General features: G+C 35.6%; 1 protein-coding gene across 2 annotated transcripts in view; it reads left to right on the top strand.

The window, feature by feature from the left end:
- The window catches only part of GNAT3 (G protein subunit alpha transducin 3), a 59,131-nt gene that overhangs the window by 18,623 nt on the left and 15,215 nt on the right, over positions 1-25,293 (top strand). The window contains exons 2-5 of one of the 2 annotated variants that reach the window (XM_005900847.2): positions 3,928-3,970; positions 7,687-7,828; positions 13,220-13,377; positions 19,779-19,907. In XM_005900847.2, the coding sequence (XP_005900909.2) occupies positions 3,928-3,970; positions 7,687-7,828; positions 13,220-13,377; positions 19,779-19,907 (472 nt within the window). The remainder of the gene's footprint in view (positions 1-3,927; positions 3,971-7,686; positions 7,829-13,219; positions 13,378-19,778; positions 19,908-25,293) is intronic. The other variant, XM_070369688.1, reaches the window with a different exon arrangement.

The raw sequence follows: 25,293 nt of genomic DNA, 5'->3' as shown, positions 1-25,293 counted from the left end.
CAGAAATAGCTCTGGAAACTTGCCAGATCTTAATGAAATATAGTTGTGATTATTTAAAAAATTTTTATGTGTTCAACAGTGGTTCAAATGTATATCTGTCCATGATACATATGCTGATACAATTCTGGAAAAGTCTTTACACAGATTATTATTCTCAAGATAGATAACTGAAATTAAATGAAAATTATCTAAATTATTTTCACTTCATTTTAGAAATTATAGATATTATACCATTATGTAACTGATAGTTAAAAATGAGACATTCTCAATCTCTCAAATTTTCTCGAAAATTTTTTCATTCAGTGCTTCCACTCTAGTTGAAGAAAATGCAACATAAACTATTTCTGAATGGATAAGTCCTGGGGTTTCTATGGGGCCAATTGGTTTTCCTCCCATATCCCCAGAACCCTGCAATTTTCCATCTAGCAAAACTGAAAACATATTTAGAGAAGTAAGATATACTACAAATCTTTTAGTTGTGTAGGATGATGCTGCGATTTCTAATGTCTACGTCTACTGTTGGAGTTTTTTCAAAAACTACCAAGAACAGTTTTATAATCTTATTGAATAACTTTTCTTTCAAAGTGATGCAGTCTGGAGCAAAATAGCAAATTACATAAAGCCAGTAAACCAAGATACTGTGCAAAGCTCATTGATTTACTCTTGCCGTCCTCACAAACATAACACTTAGCCATGGAAAATAATATAGCCAGTTGTCTTCTAAAAACAAGTGAGGTGATATTTTATTGTGATTTTCACTATCTCAAATTTCTCATTCTTACACATGGAAGCCTCTATTAAATGATTGTGCCCCATCTGTGAATTTTGTTTGATTAGATTTAAAATCTATGAAAAAAGATTAGCAAATTTGCTGAGGCTGATTTTGTATTTATCAACTTCGTTGTATAATTTCACAATGAGTGGTGTGGAAAAGACTAGCATTAAACCATAAAGCAAAGTATGCTGGAGGTTTATCCAAGAGGAATAATCTATAAATCATCACCAGCAATAAAATTATTTACCATAGCTTTACTACTTTGATTCCTCAGTATCCTGTAAGGTGGGCAGTTCTTTCAGATGGCTACAGATACGTAATTTTCTTAGAAAAACATAAGAAAATTTCCTCTGAGTAAGAAAAAACCAATTTTCTGTGAAGTAGAATTAAACTGAGGTGTAGTTGTATTTGCTCATCAGAGTTTAAGAAAACATTGAGTCAGGGAGAAATTCAATGTGAAGAAACATATAAAACACAAGGACAAAATGTTACTTTTGAAGTACTGTCTGAGTTTAAATAATGCATTTGTTTCATTGAGATTCTACTATTAAGCACTCTTCTATGTGCTTTCAATATGTAAGTGAACAAAACAGACTAATTCCCTTGCCCTTGTGGAATTTACTCTGTAGTGCTTGCAGACAGACAGGAAAATTTAAAAACTATATGTGAATAATGTGTTACTTTCTAGAATGAGGTAAGTGCTAGGGAAAAAAGTGAGGCAAGGAAAGGACAATAGTGGGCAACAGTGGGTTTAGAAATTTAGATAGTGTAGTCAAGATCTTCTGATTCAATATAGATTTTCATATAATTTGAATAAAATTCTTAGATTCAGGGTTGCCAGAAGTCATGACTTTTGTTCCATAAAATTATACTAGTTTTGGTAAAACAAGGCAGTTGATTACCATGCTGGTAAGGGATATGTTTACATCTATTAATCAAGTTTCCTAACTTTGGGTTTTTCCTGGATATTTAAATTGTCTTAGTAGTGCTGCTTTGAAATTTGTCCAGAGTTAACAAGCACACAGACTTTAAAGATGTCCTATGACTCAATTTCATAATAACATATCAAAGCCTTTGCTTCTCTTAAGGATATAGAAATTAGTGTAAGGTTAAATATTCACTCATTGATCTTTTTTTATAGGCCCTTCATCAATATTATATTTCAATGTCACATTTTTATTGATAAATGTTAATTATAACCTGAGGAACATTGAGTTTTCCTCAATTTATTAAAGTTTAGTGATTCTATATAAAAACTTTATGAACAGATTTGTATTATTCAGGTTTTATCAAATCTTGATGACCCCCTGCTTTTCTCCCATGTATAAACCCAGAATTACCAAATTTCAAGAAGTTGCCTGATATCACTAAAATGTCTGCAAGTTACAAATGCTGGAGAGGATATGTGGAGAAGAGGGAACCCTCCTGCAGTGTTGGTGGTGACATAAGTTGGTGCAAGCACTATGGAAAATAGTACAGAAGTTCCTCAGAAAGCTAAAAATGGAACTGCCATACGATCTAGCAATCCCACTCTTGGGCATATATCCAGACAAAACTATAATTTGAAAAGATACACCCACCCTAATGTCCATAGCAGCACTACTCACAATAACCAAGACATAGAAACAACCTAAGTGTCCACAAACAGATGAAAGGATAAAGAAGATGTGGTGCATATACACAATGGAATACTACTCAGCCATTAAAAATGAAATAATGTCATTTGCAGCAACAGAAAAGCAACCAGAGATTATCATAAGTGAAGTTAGTCAGAAAGAGAAGGACAAACACCATATGATATCACTTATATGTGGACTCTAAAATATGACACAAACGAACCTATCTATGAAATAGAAAGAGATCAGGGACCTAGAAAATAGATTGGTGGTTGCCAGGGGAGGGAGGGGCAGGAGAAGGGTGAATTGGGAGTTTTGGATAAGCAGATATAAACTGGTATATATAGAAGGGTAAACAACAAAGTTCTTCTGTATAGCACAGAAAATTATATTTTTTTCATTAAAAGTTTATGTTTTAAAATTTTTAAATCATGTGAATTTTGTAGCTTTTTACATGTTTGCCAACAATACCAAAATACAGTTGTATATTGTATATCATCAACTAAATAGATGCCCCCAGATAAATGCAATTGGTTCTCTATGATATTACTGCCACTCCTTTCCCCTCTCTCCGGAATGTGTAATCCATTGTGAGACATTCATTCCTTTGTTATTGTTATCCCGACGGCTCTTTAGGTTTGCTTAGTATTATAGGCAGCTTTCTATTTTAAACATAAAATTTCTATGTAACAAGATAAACATGATGATGAAAACAAAAGCTCATCCTTCAATCAGAATAGGCTTTGAATAGTTCTGGAAATAAATTATTGTCTTTTTTTCCTTGCTATTTAATCACATAGGATATAGGAAGACACATTCTGGAGTGATCTAGAGACTAGTAGCTCAGACAGTAAAGCATCCTGCTGCAATGCCGGAGACCCGAGTTCGATCCCTGGGTTGGGAAGATCCCCTGGAGAAGGAAATAGCAACCCACTCCAGTGTCCTTGCCTGGAAAATCCCATGGACAGAAGAGCCCGGCGGGCTGTACAGTCCATGGGGTCACAAAGAGTTGGACACGACTAAACAACTAACACACACAGAGAAACTATAAAGTTGGAACCATTTGAGGGGAGAGTTGAAAACTTAGGAGAGAAAAGCTTTTGTAAAGTCATGTTTAAATGCAATAATATATAGATATGTCATCACCAACTCAATGGACATGAGTTTGCGTAAACTCCGGGAGCTGGTGATGGACAGGTAAGCCTAGTGTGCTGCAGTCCATGGGGTTGCAAAGAGCTGGACATGACTGAGTGACTGAACTGAACTGATGTTTTCCTGATGGTATACACTTCTTGGTTTACAAAACACATTCTACCTTGGAACCAGAACTATATCTGACTCTAGTATCAAAATAGAGGGGTTGCTACTATCTTAGAAAGTAGACAGCCAATAATACCTTTCAAGTCCTGATTGATTACTCTCCTTCTTTACATAAGAGGTGGTCTGTAAAAGATTAACCCACAAGAGAGTCACAGGTTTTAATGTCTATGAGAACTTGGTATATCAGTTGATAACACTCCCATATTTCTATTGCAGGAGCAGGAGAATCTGGAAAAAGTACCATTGTGAAACAAATGAAGTAGGTGCCCACTATTTTAAACATTTATTGTTCAGTGTCTCCATGTGGGCTTCCCCTGTGGCTCAGCTGGTAAAGAATCCACCTGCAACACGAGAGACCATGTATTTGACTATGACTTAAATAATACTTTCGGAAAAACTAATTGATAGTCTCTAAACCACAGATAGTGGCAGAGCTGTCACATTTCCTGTGCAAATATTCCTCCAATCCTTTATCTGTAAGCATAACAGATGAGTAATATTATAATTTCCATTTTTCTTTCAAATTTTGCCTCTCAACAAGATGACTACTAAAAGCAATTATGTTTTAAATATATTAATATAGGTATGATTCAGGGTCTTAATATCATGAACATAAGCCATAAACATTTCAACATATGTCAGTGATCCATTTGAAATTAGGAGGGAACAATATTTTTAACTTAATTGGCATTCCTCATGCATGGGAATGAAATGAATATTTAAAGTTTTTATCATCACGGATTTCAATTTATTTTTGTATTTTTTCTCTATGTTTTTTTCTCTTTACAATAAAATAAATAGACCTGAATTCTGAATAAGGATATTATGAGCACAAAAATGCTATAATTTAAGAATGCAATATCTAAATGAGTAAATGAAATACTAAGGGGAGATGAAAACATGAAATCTCATGACTATGTCACTGCTGGAGAATTTTAAAGGACCATCATTGCTATAGGAGAAGAAGATAATCATTTTTTTGAACTTATTTTTTACTATGCTTGAGGATCTTTTTCTTTGGAATGTATCCTGGTGATGGAATGATCCCAACTAATGATGAAATTATCTATTTGTAGTCTAATGTTGTTTGGTCACTATATCCAACTCTTGTGACCCCATGGACTGTAGCCCACCAGGCTCCTCTGTCCATGGGATTTTCCAGGCAAGAATACTGGAGTGGGTTGCCATGCCCTTCTCCAGGGGATATTCCCAACCCAGGGATCAAACCTGGGTTCCCCGCATTGGCAGGTGGCTTCTTTACCTCTGAGCCACCAGGGAAGCCCACACTTCGAGCTAGGGAAGCATATAATATCTGCCTCTATATTCTACGGATAGGTCTAAATCAGAATAAACAACACTAAACTTATCTTCCCATGTGCCCTTTTGTCCCCTGCAATGAGTTATAGCAACAGCAGCCTCTACAGAAATAAATCTATGTGTAGTTACAGTGACCCCTCACTCTCTCAACCACGTTATGCAACATCTACACAAGTTATGTCTCCAAACACGTCACCTAACTCTACTGTCACTGCCTCAGTTCAGAACCTTGGCATTGCTAACCTGGATTACAGTGGTATCACACTATGTCATTTCTCCTTCTCCTCTTCTTTCCACTGTTAGCCACACTGCCACCAGCTATCTCTGCAGAAACTATTTTATCTCTTTCATGAATTGAACTCTTCACCTGTATTAACAAGATCAAACTCCTAGAACTCTTAAACACTTCAGAATTCAACTCTTGCCTATCTCTTCATCCTAATACCCCGTAGTCCCTCCCCCTCCTCCTTTCTCCTCAGAAATGCTGAACTTACACAGTGCTATGGACTAGCATACCATGGGTGGCAATATAGCCTAGTGGCTAAGATCACAGGCTCTGAAATCAGGCTGTGTGTGTTGACCAGCTGTACCATCCATTAATGGAATAAGTCAGGGACAGCGTCTTTATGTATTAATGCCTTTGTTTCTACCTTTAAATGTAGGTGATACTTTTATAGATACCTACTTTTAAGTCAGGACTTATTGCAAGAAACAAGATGACACATAAGCACTTAAAACGTTTGGCACATACTGAAAGCTTGATAATTGTAAGCATCTGTTTGGTCACACTGATTCTCCTGCTCAAAGTGTTCTTTTTCCTTTTGACTCTCTGGAAATAACCATTTATCCCTGAAAAATTAACTGATCATCACTGCTGATGATCCTCCCTGATCCCTTACCACCTCTCCCGGTTGGGTTGATCACTTTTTCTAGTTCATTCCACCTGCCAGTATTTTTGCTATACATTATCATACTGTACAAAAATAGGATTTCATGCCCTACCTTCCTGTAATCTAGTACTCTCCAATAGCACATTCTGTGATGACAGGAATATTATTACATCTGTACTCTCCATATGTGGCTAATGTGATTGAGGAGCTAACTTTTAAATTTTATTTAATTTTAATTAACATGTCGTGTGGCTACTGTATGGGACAATAGAGCACTGGTCTATGTTTTTAGGGAAGAAGGATATTTATACTTTATTCATTCTCTTCAGTGTTTGAAATACGTTGCCGAAAATGCCTAGTAAACGCTTATTAATTTGAGCAGATCTAGGAATGAACTTGCAGACGGAGAGTTCTATCTCACAGTAATTGCAGTAATCGCAGCCCCTAGAAAAGCAGTGTTGCTCACGTCCCACTACAGCCGATTTTGTTAACTTTGCTGTTAATTTGCTTGGTGACAGGTAGTTCTCATTCCATGGAAAAAGGACAGAGATAAGAACTTGTTCCAGGAAGAAAACCTAAATGCCCCCAGGTTTATTTATAATTGCCATTTAAATTTAATAATTAAAGTAATATTCTAATTTTAATTTTTGACAGAGAACTGGGATTTCTTTCCTGAACTTATTCTTAATGTATCCATAAAAACATTTTACTGTTTTTTCACTATATAGTCTTTAATTGACTATCTTATTCACCTAGTCAGTTGTTTAATACAGTAGGACAAATATGGCCATTTGAAGTACTGAATATAAATACAGCCAGTATTGGCAATCCAATATTAAAAACAATAAATAATAGATATAGGTACTGCCTTTACTCTTTTCACTAAGAGTATTTGCATTTGGAGGTTTTAATGTCTTTGGAGGCATTTGTGTTCTTTTTACTCCCTATACTAAAGCCTCTGTGTGTATGGATGCAACACAAATCCCTAGTAATCTCTCATCTAAATGATGCCTAATGAACACGCAGTTCATTTTAAAAGCAATTAAAAAAAAAAAACAAGAATATATTATGCAATAGAAATGTAATAAAGTGATTAGCATACACAAAGAACCTTTTAATAGGTGTGTATTCCAAAACTAGTAATAAAATTGAGTTCTGATTGAATGAGTGGAAGGGAAAGAAGAGTTCAGCCAAGTTAAATGTCTAGGCATTTCAGCTTTGAGAACTCAGTGGCACGTACACACACGGAACAGTGACAAGGGATTTAACAGAAGGTGGTTACCACCATTTAAAAGGATGCCTTTGTTACTGTTATAAATAGAAAGCAGGCACTCCTATTTTTCCTGTGTGTCTTAAGTGATAGGAAAAGATGTGGATGCTATAGTAAATTACTTCATTTCCTCTAGACATCATGTTACAAACACTAAAAAACGTTTCAGAACTCTGTGTATATCTTTGTCCTGGGAATCTGGAAAGTCTTTCTCTCAGAAAGAAATAATCTTGCTCAGTAAAAAGCTCATGATTTACCCATTTTAAATTGTAGTTTATCTAGAGCAAATCATTAAGTCCTCTTTGTATTTAGCTTAGGAGCTCAGAAAGAAAATACTACATTAAATCCCAATGAAAATAAAAATTCAAACCCATAAAATGGTCTTCTGTTTTTAACAAAAATGTATACTATAATTTTATGCAAATTATTATTGATGTGTTTAATAGTAGAAAAAATCAACTATTCAACTGACAAAAGCTTTTCATGTTTAAATTATAGGATCATCCATAAGAACGGTTACAGTGAGCAAGAATGCATGGAGTTCAAAGCAGTAATTTACAGTAATACATTGCAATCCATCCTAGCTATTGTGAAAGCCATGGCAACCCTGGAGATTGATTATGTAAATCCTAGAAGTGCAGTAAGTATGCAAATAATGACAGCTGTATTGGAGTCTGAACCATAAACAGTGGGACCTAATAGATCTGTAGTATTAATCTACACCAAAATATAAGAATATAAAACATGAATTTGAAAGTATGAATTCTGTTTAGTGTAAGATTTCCTATTTTCCTTTAAATGGAACTTTCCTTTTGACTGTGCGCTCTCATCTTACTCAACAATAACTGTTTTCCTAGGACTCAATCGGCCACCAGGGAAGCCCAGTATCAAATAATACACTATATCAAATATAAATACTTATATTTGCTAAATACAAGAGTCTAGTCCATAAAATCAAACTGTAATATCTCTATATTAAGTTTAATTATGAGCCATTTCATGGAGAGTTTATTTTTAAGAACAATACTACAACTATCAATAATGTTCAATAATAATTACAAAAAATATGTGGCACAAGGAAGTGATTATTTTATAAAGTTAATTTTTTAAAAAATTCAAAATTGTATGAGAAAATGTTTGCATAATAAATATACTCAGTCATTATTTGTTTACAAGGTAGCAGATAGTTTCGTCTTTTTTATATAATATATAAGATTTTATGTTAAAATGTATAAAAATTTTACCTACTTGAAAACAATTTATGTGCCAACATATAAAACTATTTTAGTTAGCAAATTAAACCTATAGTATTATGCAAAGAGTGGTATAGTTAATCATAGCTTGAAACAGATTGTGTACAATCTATAGGAAGAACTCACCCATTTCCCTTTATTCTCTTTGGGAGCATCTGATTGCCTCTGGATAATGTCAACTAAACTGTTCCCAGTATAATTTTTAGGTACCTTGTTATACTAAAAAGTGGATCAGCTAGTAAAGAATCCGCCTGTAATGTGGGAGACCCGGGTTCGATCCCTGGGTTGGGAAAATCCCCTGGAGAAGGGAAAGGCTACTCAGCCCAGTATTCTGGCCTGGAAAATTCCATGGACTGTATAGTCCATGGGGTCACAAAGAGTCAGATACAACTGAACGAATTTCACTTTCACATACTAACAATGAATATAGAGAGGAATGATATAGTAGGTATAGAGAAGACAATGATACTTGTGCTCTCCCCTCCTCTTGAGAAGTTAAAGGTTAAACCATGTAAATGACTCTTGGCACTCATTAGGATGAAGAGAAAAATACCTTTCATGTCCCTAAATCCCCTTTGGTTCTGCCACTTTCCAGCAGAGAGCACAGAAATGCTCCGCGTGTCCTTGGGGCAGATTGTAAAGCAGAGTCAGGATTTCTGCTGGGTGTGCCTTCCATTTTTAGCTTCCCCACAACTTGGCTCCACTAAGTTAAAGATAATATTTCTCTAGGTTACCGTTTCCCTCACATGTGAAGGGCGAACTTGAAGGAGCTGAATGCTAATATCCTTTTGGTCTTTATTATTCTATGATTTAGTGTTCATTTATAGTTCAGACCCTGGCTTTTCTAAGAACCTAGGATTTTAAACTGACCATTAAGAGACAACTTGAAATAATCCCTTATTTAAAAAAATAGTAATAACAAGGGGCAAAGAGGATTAGCAATTTGGCCTGAATTAAATAACTAGAGTTTAGGGCAAAACTCAATTCTCCTGGCTTCTGTTATAGAGCTTTTCCCTATGCAAGGAGTTTTGTAAAAATATTTTTAAGAATTAGGACTATTTCTTTTCTTTTATTTCTTTTAAACAATAACAGTTCTTAGAACAGGTGTTCCTTCAACATTCCTCTGAGAATGATTTAGCAAGTTTGCATGTGTAATATTCCATATATTTGTGTCACAACCTTGCCTACTGATACTTAGTTAAATATATTTTTTGCTTCATGAAGCCCAATGTTTGCAAATCAGATAGCAGTCATCACTAAAGACCTGGAATGTGTTGGTTAAAACTCGTAAAGATCTAGCATGAAGGTGGAGTGAAAACAGACTCTGTATATTGCTGCCATTATGCTAACTACAAAATAAAAAGAAAGGTCATTTATTCAAACCATACATTAAATGGGGTAAATAGACTAACTTAAGCACCACTAAACAACTGACATAACTTCTTAGGAGGACCTATGTCCTCAAGTATCAAGCATCACAGTTGTCAGGTACTACATGGCTCATACTTTTATTTCAATTAATGTAGATTATAGCAATTTCAATCACATTCTTCTTTAGTATTTGATTTTGAGATTAATATACTCCCTACCTGACTCAGGCTATTTGTTTGACAGATTAATTGTTAAGCACTTAAGTGTGGCTTTCACAGTTCTGGTGTCCTGTGACTCTCAATAACTTAGATACACAGTATATATATTTTTACATAACCATTTATACCTCACCACACAGATTGCCATTCAAAAAGAAAAAGATTTCTAACAGAAAATATACATGAGCTTTACTGGTCACTGGTTCTGCAAGTTTGGACAAGATACTCAAGTTTCAGGTTTTTCATCCACAAAGTGTTAGCTTTCATCATTAAATTACAATGATTATTACAAGAGGAAGCAAGAATAATAAATTCATACAAACACTAATTATGAAAAAATATAAGCTCCCAGTATTAGATATTATTACTTTCTAATAATCTCAGTGAATATAGGCTCGTTACCATTTATGTATTGAAGTATACATCCAATATCATTTGAAAAGTTGTTATTCTAAACTAAACTATTATTTATTTGTGCTTCCCTTGTGGCTCAGCTGGTAAAGAATCCACCTGCAACATGGGAGACCTGGGTTCGATCCCTGGGTTGGGAAGATCCCCTGGAGAAGGGAAAGGCTACCCACTCCAGTATTCTGGCTTGGAGAATTCCAGGGACTGTATAGTCCATGGGGTCGCAAAGAGTCGGACATGACTGAGTGACTTTAGGGGCTTCCCTAGACAACTAACTGGATACTAGGAATACCCTGAAGAATCAGCCATAAATGAGATAGAAATAGTATTTGCCCTCTAGAGAAGAAAAATGGTGTTGACCAAGTAGTTATAAAGCATCAGCTATTTCAAAAGCTTTTAAAGACGGTAAAGTTGAAGAAACAAAACAGGGAAATAATAAAGGCATTTACTAATTCTCTCTCAATATTACTATATTCTATTTTAGAAATCTAAAACAGTCATTAGACTGACTAAAAGAATGCTGAAAAGTGCAACACACATTGTAGGTGTTGCGACCATCTTTGACAAAGCACCCTATGAAGTGAATCCTATAATTTGAAGTAAAGAACACTGATTACTCAAGATGTTCTATGACAAAAGTTCTATAATCAAATAAGTTTGGGATACATATGCACTGTAACAATTCTTAGGAAATTCACAAACAATATTTATAAGCAAAGCTTCTGAAAATCCTGTAATTAAAACTTGGCATTTCAAACCTGACATTTCTGCAAATTATTAGGCTATGATATCTTTTCCTTCCTTGATGTATTTTTTTCCATAATCTTTCAAAATATGATTCTAGGGTTCAGAATGAGTTACACAAGGTTCGAGATTCATCTGAGGTTCCTAATATTGATGAAGAAAGTCTGGAAAACTTATGAGCTAACCAACGTAAAGAAAATGAGTTGTTCTAGAACCACCATAATTCCCAAACTTTTCCAAATATATGATAGGGAAATAAAATTTATTTAGGATGCCACTCAAACCTGCAGTGAATTAATATTTGGAAAATGATTAAACATCCCTTAAATTTATCTAGGATATGACAGTTTCCTGTCATATCCAACGATTCTGGAGGAAGGATTTTAAAGTTCATCTTGTGTTGACACAATAAAATGACAGGTCAAAGCCTTTGATTTGGGCCAGTTAAAATTTGTGGCCTAACAGTCATCTAATCAGTTTGGCTTAGCAGTAAAATTGGATTGTGAAGAAAGATAAAATGGACTTTTTAGTCTTAACAGAGCCTTTCTTTAACAGTGTCACAGACACCCTTCATTTTTTATACAAAGAGCAGATTTTTAGAAAAATGGTGGCACAAGCCTATCATCAATTTCAAGTAATAAATTGAGTTGTATCAGAAAGGCATCAGGATCTTGTTGGACATACTTCACTGGTAGCCACCTAATTTTGCAGAAAATGTGTTTAGGCTTGATTCTTTTTCTGATACTTACATCTTTATTGATTTGGCAAATTTACCTCCAAGTTTTAGTTTCCTCATTTGTAAGATAGAGAAAATATAGTGTCTTGTAAGGACTGTGTGAGATATCACATGTGCTAAATGTCATGTGAGTTGTTATGAAAAATAGTCAGCAAAAAGAATATGGGCTTTGGAATCTGACAACTAAGATTTGAGCCTAGATTTCTCCATTTGCCTGCTCTAGCATCATGGCCAATAATTGAATTATTCTGAAACGCACATTCTTAATGAAATTTTTTTAGTCATAAACCAGTTTGGATCATTAGTTTAAGTAAACTGTGGACTGTGTTATTTATTCAAACTTCCTTTTGCCCTTGTCACCTCCAAATATTCCATCAGGAATAACACAATACTTGGTTTTCTTTTCTCCTTTTCCTCTTTTTTTTCTTTCCTTTACTTTCTTCCCTTCTTTTCCTAATGAAATCTCACCTCTGCCCTATTAATTTGCCCTAAAATAATGCTCATGACAACACCTACAGTGATGTTCAAAAACTTTATGTGGATCAAAATGTTTACCATTGGTAATTTTTATGATTACAAAGAGGTATGTGATGGTAAATAATGACAATATATTTTTAAACTATAATTTTAGAGTATTGAATTTTAATTTCCATTTGTACTCTAATTCTTACTTGGTATTTTTATTTCCTGGAAAATACATGGCCATGATCAAAGGAATACAATGTGCTCGATTAGATTAGATTTGTTGCTCTTTGATACTAGCGTTCTGGTCCTCTAGAAGCTCAGTGGCCTTACACCAAAATACTGTTATCCCTTTTTCCATCATATTTAGAAGTCAGTGATAAATACCAAATACCTTAATTTCTTCATGTAATATTTCACAGTTTTTGCAATGAAGGACTTTTGTGGACATAAGCCAGAAGTTGCATTATAAGATACTTGTGTTCTATTAACCTAAAGATACAGTGGGCTTCCCTTGTGGCTCAGCTGGTAAAGAATCTGCCTGCAATGCTGGAGACCTGGGTTTGATCCCTGGGTTGGGAGAATCCCCTGGAGAAGGAAAGGGCTATCCACTACAGTATTCCGTCCTGGAGAATTCCATGGACTGTACTAGTCCACGGGGTCGCAAAGAATCCAACATGACTGAGCTACTTTCACTTCACTTCATAGTGAATAGATTTTCAATGAAATTGTTACTAAAGTAAAAATCATCAAATTGAAGTGATCTTTTGGAAAACAGAAGAATAAGTGAGTTTAAGTAACAACACATTTTTATCCTTCTGACAAAAACAATGCTGCAGGAAGACCAACGACAGCTTTGTGCGATGGCAAATACCCTGGAAGATGGCAGCATGACACCGGAATTGGCTGAGATAATAAAACGACTGTGGAGAGATCCAGGAGTTCAGGCCTGCTTTGAAAGGGCATCTGAATATCAGCTCAACGACTCAGCTGCATAGTAAGTAAATGCATTTTAAAAGGAACTGTAGTTGAAACATTTACATTTAAAAACTGCAACTCTGTATACTCTGCATTTGTAATCACAAATGAAAAGTAAATAGGTTTACATTTTTATCATGCTAAATAACAAGTAAATGAAAGGAAAGAAAAAAGAGCAAGATTATATAAATAAGATGTAAAAGACATAACCATGGAAGCATTATAAATAACTAATTTTGAAACTATTAATATATGTCTGAAAAGATATATATGTTGTAAATATTTTCTCCCAATTAAAAAGATTTAATCATTATATGGGTTTCTCAGGTGGCTCAGTGATAAAGAATCTGCCTGCTAAGCAGGAAATGCGGGTTTGATATCTGGGTCAGGAATGTCCCCTGGAGGAGGAAATGGCAACCCCCTCCAGGATTCTTGCCTGGAAAATCCTATGGAGAGGAGCCTGGCTAAAGTCCATGAGGTTGCAAAGGGTCAGACATGACTTAGTAACTGAGCATACATGTGCACCCATGCACAAACACACACATAATCATTATGCACCAAGCTCAGTTCAGTTCAGTTCAGTCCAGTCACTCAGTTGTGTCTGGCTCTTTGCAACCCCATGAACTGCAAGCACGCCAGGCCTCCCTGTCCATCAACAACTCCTAGAGTTTACTCAAACTCATGTCCATTGAGTCGGTGATGCCATCATACTACCTCATGCTCTGTCGTTCCCTTCTCTCACCTTCAATCTTTCCCAGCATCAGGGTTTTTCAAATAAGTCAGCTCTTTGCATCAGGTAGCCAAGGTATTGGAGTTTCAGTTTCAGCATCAGTCCTTCCGATGAATATTCAGGACTGATTTACTTTAGGATGGACTGGTTGGATCTCCTTGCAGTCCAAGGGACTCTCAAGAGTCTTCTCCAACACCACAGCTCAAAAGCATCAATTCTTCAGCACTCAGCTTCCTTTATATTCCAACTCTCAAATCCATACATGACTACTGGAAAAACCATAGCCTTGACTAGACAGACCTTTGTTGACAAAGTAATGTCTCTGCTTTTTAATATGCTATCTAGGTTGGTCATAATTTTTCTTCCAAGGAGCAAGCGTCTTTTAATTTCATGGCTGCAATCACCATCTGCAGTGATTTTGGAGCCCAAAAAAATAAGTCTACCACTTTTTCCCCATCTATTTGCCATGAAGTGATGGGACCAGATGCCATGATCTTAGTTTTTTGAATATTGAGTTTTAAGCCAACTTCTTCACTCTCCTCTTTCATTAAGAGGCTCTTTAGTTCTTCTTCACTTTCTGCCATAAGGGTGGTGTCATCTGCATATCTGAGGTTATTGATATTTCTCCCGGCAATCTTGATTCCAGCTTGTGTTTTATCCAACCCAGCGTTTCTCATGATGTATTCTGCATAGAAGTTAAATAAGCATGGTGACAATATACAGCCTTGACGTACTCCTTTTCCTATTTGGAACCAGTCTGTTATTCCATGTCCAGTTCTAACTGTTGCTTCCTGACCTGCATACAGATTTCTCAAGAGGCAGGTCAGGTGGTCTGGTATTCCCAAAAGGCTTTGGCATAGTCAATAAAGCAGAAATATATGTTTTTCTGGAACTCTCTTACTTTTTTGATTATCCAATAAATGTTGGCAATTTGATCTCTGGTTCCTCTGCCTTTTCTAAAACCAGCTTGAACATCTGGAAGTTCATGGTTCACATATTGTTGAAGTCTGGCTTGGAGAATTTGGAGCATTACTTTACTAGCATGTGAGATGAGTGCAATTGTGCGGTAGTTTGAGCATTCTTTGGCATTGCCTTTCTTTGGGATTGGAATGAAAACTGACCTTTTCCAGTCCTGTGGCCACTGCTGAGTTTTCCAAATTTGCTGGCATACTGAGTGCAGCACTTTCACAGCGTCATCTTTTAGGATTTGAAATAGCTCAACTGGAATTCCATCACCTCCACTAGCTTTGTTCGTAGTGATGCTTTCTAAGGCCCACTTGACTTCACATTCCAGGATGTCTGGCTCTAGGTGAGTGATCACACCATTGTGATTATCTGGGTCATGAAGATCTTTTTTGTATAGTTCTTTTGAGTATTCTTGCCACCAGGCTCTAGATGAACACAAACTGGTGACATGCATGTTGAAGTGTGGACTATTCACTTCATTTCTAATCAAGTTACCAAAATCTTCTTCTAAAATAATCTTATTAATGACATGTGCTTTGGCTCCCCTGGTTTGATAGGCATGATATAGAATTTCAGAAGAAAGTAATGTATTGATTTGAGGAATGTTTATATATAGTGGGATTCTTTTGGAATCTCAAGCAAGATTATCTAATTTTCACAATAATATCAACCAGTTAGAAATTTTTAGCCATAAGCAATAGGAGGTTGTAACAGTATTTATAACTTCATTATTAAAATGATTTGAAATATCCATTTTAGTAAATGGTTCCTGACCTGTCCCACAGTCACATGTCCGTAAGCATGTGTGCACATGCATACAAATATAATGTAAGTACTTATTCTATATTTCTGTCCCTGCAAATGACTGTGTGAATGGGTATATATGCAGTTCTTCTGATGGACTCCCAACAGAACATACTAGATGTACTTAAAAAATAAAACAGTAAAGATTAAACAAATGAAAAATTATTTCAGGACAGAATTAAAAAAAAACTTGCATGATACTTCAGATTTTAAGCATAATAAGAAGAAGGATTATGGAGAGAAAACAAACCATATAAATTCTAGGAAAACATAACAGAAACAAAAGTCCTCTGTGATTGCTCATTCATGTCAATTTAAAATTCCAAAATCCAATGGACATATTGCCCTTGGAGGAAAGTCCTGTTCTTATCTCTCTGATGATGTAGAGAATGGGTATCACCCTTTGATTACATAAACAATGGTTTAATATTACTTTATGGTATAGAAAACATTGCTTTTGATATGAATCATTGAAAAAGGCAGTCACAATTAATCAGAAACTGAATTGTGGGATATTCCTATAAAATGTTGCTTAGCAAAGTTGTGGAGAAGGAGGAAGAGGAAGATATGTCGATACTTGTAATTTCAATATATTTCATTTTAGATACACATTATTGGTTAGACATTTCCCTTAAAATAACGTAAGAAATATGTTTGCAATTATATTATATTATGTTTACCAAATTCTTTGCTCTTTGATATCAAAAATAATTATGTACTGCATACCACAAATGGGCAAAAAAATGACATTTTACTGTTTTTCTTAGACTTCCCTTCTAGTTTTTTTTCTTTGTTTTGACAAAATATATTTTATAGTGAGACTATCACATTTCAGATTCATATTAAAAATATTTGTCCGTTCTTCAAGTTAAACAAATCTATAAATCTCTGCACCAATTTTGTGAATGTTGCCAGTAATGCAGTGATTTTTAACTACCCAGATCAATTTGCAAAGAGCAGTAGAAAATAAGAAGAAAGTTGACTTCCTCCCTTTGTGTCTAAGAAAGTTTTCTTACAACATTTTTTAAAAACAAATCAATTTGCAAAGAGCAGTAGAAAATAAGAAGAAAGTTGACTTCCTCCCTTTGTGTCTAAGAAAGTTTTCTTACAACATTTTTTAAAAACAATGTAAATGTTAACTTTTTTGCCATTATGGATTCTTAAAGTGAAAATTAAGTGACACCTTACTAAATTAGCTGAACCTCCATTGCTTTCTTCCAAAATTTAACAGGTTTTTTTAAAAAAAAAATACTTAATTACATTAACATTTTAAACTAAAATTAATGTCAGATTGATACCACATCCAGTTTACTTCATATACATTCTGTAATGCAATGGTGGAGAAGGCAATGGCACCCCACTCCAGTACTCTTGCCTGGAAAATCCCATGGACAGAGGAGCCTGGTAGGCTGCAGTCCATGGGGTCGCTAAGAGTCAGGCACAACTGAGCGACTTCATTTTCACTTTTCACTTTCATGCATTGGAGAAGGAAATGGCAACCCACTCCAGTGTTCTTGCCTGGAGAATCCCAGGGACGGCAGAGCCTGGTGGGCTGCCGTCTATGGGGTCGCACAGATTCGGACACGACTGAAGCGACTTAGCAGCAGCAGCAGCAGCAGCAGTGCAATGGTATTTCTTTTCATTCTTCTCTCTTTCTCTTTCTTCCCCCTCTCTTCCTTTCCTTCCTTCATTCCATCTATCCATTCATGTACCTGTCTATTAATCTATTCATCCAATTTTTCTGGAAATGAGATATTTGATTTTCTCTCAAACCTAAAGACTCTTTAATTTGAGGTCAATAAAGAGATGAGTCCTAATCAGGGAATGTTGGGACCTCACCCTCCACAATCAGTACTAGCAAACTTACAGAAAAGCATCACGAGAGCAGGCAAGATTTTTATCAATATTTTGCAGTTTGCTGATTGGGGCTGTCTAGTTTGCAACAAACTCCACATACTTTAAGATTCAACATGGACTTCACTGAAAAAGATACTATTTTTACATAATTAGAAAAAGAATAATATTTTTTAAGTGATTTGAACTATAGGTATTTTAGGCCTCTGGCTTGTTTTAAGTTTTAGACCACAGGCTTGAGCACCAAAATTCTATATTTGTTTATTAAAATGAGTATTTTAGATGCAAATTTGTCACTCTGCCAATGCTTCTGCTTTGTTTGACATCATTTATTTATGCAAATAAAAAGTACATTAAAGCGTGTCTTTACCAAAGCATTCATTTACCCATAACGAAAATGGATTTAATCTCTGTCACAGCAGGTATGTTTCTGTTTGGATTGCTTTTAGTTTTGCTCCTGCATGAACCAACTGACCAACAGTATACTACCACATATGCAGCCTGAGTTAAGAAATTCACCAAAGACCTTGCTTCAGAAATAGAAAATAGATAAAACAAAATATCTTCTAACATTTTTTTCTGATGTATTTATACCCTGATTTGTCTTTTTATCATAAAATTAAACTATTATAAAAAACATGGTGATCAATTTTCACATTATACACATATGTTTTTCTGAAGACTGACTATCTATTTGTCCTTGACCAAAATCCCTTTGGGACACTTGACCATTCTTAGTTTATTTCAGCTTAAAATCAGAAATACCCTTCAAGAATAATTATCTACATTGCTACTGAATTTATTTTCAAAAACAAACAGCATTAACTTTTAAAGCATTGTGCTAGACTTTGAGGTATAACAGCTCTTCAACTTAGTCTCTGAAAAATTGAACTGTTGAACAATAACTAATACTCAGTTATATTCTACCTCTCAAATTCTGTCTAGATGAATGCATGTCCATTATAATCTTTTTATTTAGGTTGTAAGTATAAACTTGGTTCAATATAAAGGCCAATTTGAGCATAAAAACTTTACTAGGCTATTGGTATCTCTATTTAATATTTTTATAGAAATAGCCATATTGCTAAGCTCCTAAAACCTTAGTATCAAAAGTATAGAACAGGTGATTTTCAACTGTTTTTAAAGCAATAAAGCACTTTGTTTTACTCCAGCGACATGATCTGGCTTGAAGGATGAAGCTAAAAGCGGTTTATTTCCTCTAATCTAATAGACTCTTCCAGAGCACACAGCTTAATCATGCTCATTCCAGCCTCCCACCACCCCTAGATCCTGTGGGCAGAAAGAGGACAGTACTTTGGCTGATGATAGTAGGCTTTTTAAATGTGGCCTCTGGAGAAGAGCAGAGGACATGCTGAGGCACTCTTGGAAGAGAAGAGGAGGCAGGAAAGTATACAGTGTATAAATTCAGCTTTCTGTCCTCAGGAGCACTGACTCAGGAGTGGGTCAGCAACGTAACTAAGTAGTTCCAGCATGAACCAGAAAGAAAGTGAAAAGCTTCTTCTATTACTGACCTAACTGGATAAAATCATGGCACTTAATAAAGACAGTTCCAATTCCTAAACTAGATGATCCAGGAGAAACAACACAAAACCGACAGACCACAATACTAAAACAAGTCACTCTCTTAAAATTCCAACTGCCTAAATACAAACTACAGCATTTTGAGACTAGTCTAGTGACCATCATTACAAGAAAGCATTTTTGGCGGAGGGATGATCTAAGTCCTGTAAGGAGAGCTTTCCTCTCAAATGCCTATTCAGACACCAGTGAATCCATCATATCAGCCTTGTAAGATAAAGCTAAGGCAGCATTCACCCAGCTGCCTTTACAAAAGGACCCGCAGGTCAGTTGTGCGTCACACCCAGCACTCTGCCACATCCTAGCCACTGAGCTCTTATAATTTTGAGAAGCAGAGTTTGAAAAGCATCAGTCTGGAGGTTAACCAGTTTAATGGACTCTAAACGAAAAATTCATTTGTACTGAATCCTGGTATCTTCTAACACAAAATTAAAACTATATATTCTTTTTTTTATTATTATTATTAGCTACCTTAATGATTTGGACAGAATAGCAGCGCCTGGCTATGTCCCGAATGAACAAGATGTTCTACATTCTCGAGTGAAAACAACTGGAATCATTGAAACTCAATTCTCCTTTAAAGACTTGCATTTCAGGTATGAGCAAATGTCTTTTTAAACTCTCAACAGAAATATGCATCAAGCACATATTCTTTATGGAGAAGAGCTCTAACCCATGATCAAGTACAATGAGTCCTTGGGCATGTTCATGAGGCCTTGTTTACTTCAGTTCCATGATCTTTCACTGCCCTCCTGTAGCTCTCAATGCCAATCCTGATCCTGAGCCTCATCCTCCTCTTCAAGAAAAAAATACCTCTTCTTGAGCAGGTGGGAGCTAGATTTTAGTTTCCTCATACTTGAAACTGATATCCTACTTTGAAAAAAACAAAAGGAAATACATTTAAATAACACTGAAGCAACAGGTGCCAAGGATCTTATTTCTGTACCTTCCTACTCTCCCATTTGCTTGAAATGTTATTTTGTTTCCTTAATTTAAAAATGCAAATAATTTAGAAGAGAATTATTTGAATGTGATGCTATCTACTGGAATAACAAGACCTATTTCATAAGCATAATTTGGGTATGAGTCGATTATTTTCATTGCTGTTGCATTATCAAGACCCTCCTAGCAATTTTGTTGTAAAATTACCCATTTACTATACCAAGAAATAGAAATCCATACTATAGTGTTAGAAAATGTCCCTTGACACTTAAGTACCTCTCCCTACGATTGTGGATGAGATAGAATGCTGCTGCTGCTGCTGCTAAGTCATGTCAGTCGTGTCCAACTCTGTGCAACCCCATAGACGGCAGCACACCAGACTCCCCCGTCCCTGGGATTCTCCAGGCAACAATACTGGAGTGGGTTGCCATTTCCTTCTCCAATGCATGAAACTGAAAAGTGAAAGTGAAGTCGCTCAGTCATGTACGACTCTTTGTGACCTCGTGAACTGCAGCCTACCAGGCTCCTCCACCCTTGGGATTTTCCAGGCAAGAGTACTGGAGTGGGCCGCCATTGCCTTCTCCCTGAGATAGAATATTAGATATTAAAACCATGTTCTAGATGTACCCTTAAAGCATAATTAAGGGTATATAACATAAACATAATTATTTAATTAATAAAAACATAATTAAATCATTCATGCATTCAATAATGGGAATCTTTTAAAAGTAGAAAAAAATGGGAAAAGGTGACATGAATTGTTTGTATCCATTGAGGAAAGATTGTTTCAGTGGGATCAAAGTTTAATTGCTTTAAAACTATTGTAATTACTGACATATAGTATTTAATTAGAATATTATTACACAGATGGCCAAGATACTTTCAATTAATATGGAAGAAAGCCCTGAAAACTGCCCATTAATGTCAAGCACACAAATAATTAATTTTCTGAAAGATGAATGAAAGCCCAAACAGGATAAGGAACTGCAAAGGTTGGGATCAACATCTCTTGGCAAACATAAGCAGCTCGTCTTCAGGCCTGTCATCACTGTGGTACAGTTCCTCTTTGGCAACTACTTTCTCCAGACTCCTGATCATTGATCCAGTTTTCAGGGTTGTACTTTGAGAGCCCAAATCCAATTGCTCCTCTGTTCTACCCCTCCTAAGCCTCTCAAAGCAATTTTGGCACACTCACATTTCTTTGACTCTTTCTCCTCTCCAAATTTTTCCCTGAAACAGGCTAGAAGCTGACTACAGGCCTTGGGGCTAATCCTACCAAGGTTCCAATCAGAGTCTCCATTAATTAGCAGTAACTGTTGAGAAATAAAATTATCTCTTCTTTGCTTGTCTAATGTGGCTGTTGTAAAAAATTAGTTGAAGTCCCAGCAGAGAATTATAACTTGGTGTTAGCTTATCTTACATAAAGCTAATGGAATTTTCTGGATCCTAGACTGTCTTATTATTAAAACTGGCTGATAAGCCAGTTTTAAAAATTAATGTCACATCTTGAACATCTAGAAACTTCCAAGCCTGGTCTTTCTTTACCCCATCAAACAATCAAGTATCTTGTCAGAAACGCTCACTAGCATAAATTATCTTTTTTATATCTCTGTTCCTTGAACGTCTAAGTCTGAGTCTTTGCACTTACTGTTCTTCTTAACTAAAATGCTCTGACACTAGATCTCTGCAAGAACTGGCCCCTTCTTATTAAGTTTCCCAATCAAACACTGTCCCCTCATAGAGTCTTGACCACCTTACCTATTAACCATCCCTAAATGTCCCTGTTAAAACTATATCCTGCAGAGTGTGGGTAAATATGTAACAACAAGCCCCCAGGGATGGAGGGGGGTCAGACTGATTTTTGGCCCTTGAGGATTTCTTGAGTGTCAATACCCTAACAATAGCCATTTTCAACTTACAAACATGATGACACTAAATGTAGAACTGGGAAGATATACAAACAGTTCTTTCCAGCCACAGCAACGTGAGCCAGTATCATTACACAATTGATGTTACAGCATTTTTCTCTTTTTGAAATTACCACTATATGAAACTGCCTTGTTTCTTTATCAGTTTGCTCCTTTTGTTTCATGTGATCTGAGGTCCAGAAGGCCAGGGGCCACGTTTGCTTACAGCTCTATCTCCTGTGATCACCACAGTGACTAACTCCGAGCAGGCACTCAGTCAGCCTTAATCCTGCCTGGAGGAGTGAATGTACTGTGCCAAGCAGCTAGGAACATGGTCTTTACACCCCTACTGTGATATGATGATTGGGTGTTGCTGTCCTTACGTAAGACAAAGAGTCAAAAGTGAAGGCTGAAAACAGGTAGAAGCTTTCTGCAAGATCACACACAGAAATGCTAGAAATGTGATTAAAATGGCTATCTTTCTAACTTCGAAAACCACACTTCTTACACTGCTCAACCCTGATGGGCCATAAGGTAAACTGGGCTGGAAACCACTCTTGTCCTGTAGAGTAAGTGCTTCTTCCAATGTTGTTGGTCATCCATAATTCCCTTCAGAGAGAAGAGGGAAGAGGGATAAAAAGACAGCCTACTGGGGAGAGAAAGTCCTGTTGTTAGGGCTCTTTGGCACCTCACAAGTCTGTGCTCCTAAAAGGAGGGTATGTGTAAAACTGCCAACAAACACACAAAAGCTCAGGAAATCATCATCATTTCCTGAAACATCAAGTTCACTCAGTAGTGAACTTCATATCATTATCCATAATTTTGTAATATCGTTATCCATACATTTTAAAAAACCAAGTAGAATACAGCATTTGCACTAGGACACTAGACTCATTGGTGCATCATCATTTTCCTTTCCTTTTCTAATTCTGTGGTTAGTTCTGTAAAGCATTTTAAGTTGTATAAGTAATCTTTCGTGTATATATACATATGTACATATATGAAAATATACTTTCTTATATTGTTGGCTCATATGAAGGAATGAGAAAGGTCTTGCTAATTCTTTATACAGTAGCAATGCTAAAATGTAAGATAATTGTGAATTGGACTGAAGCTCAGTTAAGACTCATTTTGACATAACATTTCCTATGGTATGTAACCACTACCTCTTTCCCACCCACTAAAACTAGGTTTCGAGCTCTTTTGTTTTCTTAACTTTAAAAAACTAGCTTTTGCTTTCTCTCTGGCTCAAGAGGGTATGTAATTAAGAACATCATTTATGAGGAAGAGCATATAGGAAATTCCTCTAGAAACAATATTTAAGCAATGAAATTTTGAAAATACTCAATTTTTACTATAAAGTATAAAAAACACAGTTATACATGCTTGTAAGGAACTATTTCAAATCATTAAAAAAAAATTTCAAATCATTTAAATAGTCACAGCAATTGAGATAATTAATCCCTTAATAAATTCTCACAGCTAAATCACTTTTTTTTTTGAAGTACTAAATAGGATTATCCAAAAGTACACTGGCATTCACAGTGTAAAATTTCATAGTATTTAAAATAGGAAGTATAAAAATAAGGTACCTTCCAACTTCATTTCAGTAAGTGCCGAGGTACTTACATTAGTACTGATTTGTATTCACATAGCATAAATCATCCTAAAACTTTTAAAGATAAAGTCAATTTACATATTAAATTCAAGACTGTAGAATTTTAAACAGGAACATCAAAATGAAAAAATTCTGTCGATGCACTGTATCATCTTCATGTATCACCTGCTGCTGCTGCTGCTGCTGCTAAGTCCCTTCAGTCGTGTCCGACTTTAATGCAAATTACCTTGGAGTTTCTTTTATCATACCAGAACCTTCAACTGTCAAACTGGTAGAATTATTTCTCTTTACAGAAGTTACTATGTAAATAGAAAATGCAATGCAAATGTTAACCCTTTTATTATTATAAAATAATTCCTCAGGGCAAACAACTTACAGATCATAAGAGTTATCAGTTATAGAGAAGTCCTTTCTTCCTAGAGCTCTATGATTAAAATAATTGAAAGGAGATAAAACTATATGGAAGCTAGGGAAAAGAGGTCAGCAACTATTACAATGTAGAGCTTTAGATTTTGTAATTGTAATGTAACTATTTTCAACAGTATCATAGATTTACCCAATCTATGATACAAAATAAATTATAATTGTTTTGAATTTGAAGTTAAATCATGCCCACTATGTTCATTTCTGTTGGAACATGAGACAGCTTAGGAGTGTCTGGTTTTTATTCTCTATTAGATCTCACAGAGCAATAAATCATGTATAACTATACTTTTGTTACAGGTATGTTCATGGTTAATGTTTTCAAAATTATAAGTTATATAACATGATATTTGGGCTACAGTCCATGGGGTCGCTGAGAGTTGGATATGACTGAGTGACTTCCCTTTCACTTTTCACTCTTATGCATTGGAGAAGGAATTGGCAACCTACTCCAGTGTTCTTGCCTTGAGAATCCCAGGGACAGGGGAGCCTGGTGGACTGCCACCTATGGGGTCGCACAGAGTTGGACACGACTGAAGCAACTTAGCAGCAGCAGCAGCATAACATGATATCTAATTTATTCTCATGATAGAATTTACTTTAATGACTTTAAGCATTATATTATTCAATAATCAAATAACTCTTCCGTAGGCATTTTAAGTTACACACAAATTTAGTAGAAAATATATAATGATATTAACAATTACAGGAGTTTAGCAACCCCAGGCTACCTTATGATGGTTAATCCTTTTGATTCTGTTTTTTAATAACAGTCAAGGGATTTAGAATGACCTCGGTGCATATTCTTTCTATCTGCAGCATCTGCCCTAATTTATTTTCAGAACTGGGCACAGGGAAAGACTTAGTGAAGCTACTTTGCTAAGACTGTGCAGTGGTAACACAGATACACACGTTGGCCCTGACACAGGCAGCCACCTTAGGACCTTATACCTAGCTTTTTTGTGGGGATCAATTTACAACATATATAAATGTCAAATCACTAGGTTGTAAATTGCAATAATATAATTTTGTATATCAACTATATGTCAATAAAAAGATAAAATTCTAAAAAGTTATACCAATTCTGATACA

This window comes from Bos mutus, chromosome 4 (assembly GCF_027580195.1).
Source record: "Bos mutus isolate GX-2022 chromosome 4, NWIPB_WYAK_1.1, whole genome shotgun sequence".
Taxonomy (NCBI): Eukaryota; Metazoa; Chordata; class Mammalia; order Artiodactyla; family Bovidae; genus Bos; species Bos mutus.
Note: the sequence above shows the minus strand (reverse complement) of the source record. Positions and strands in the feature narration are given on the sequence as shown.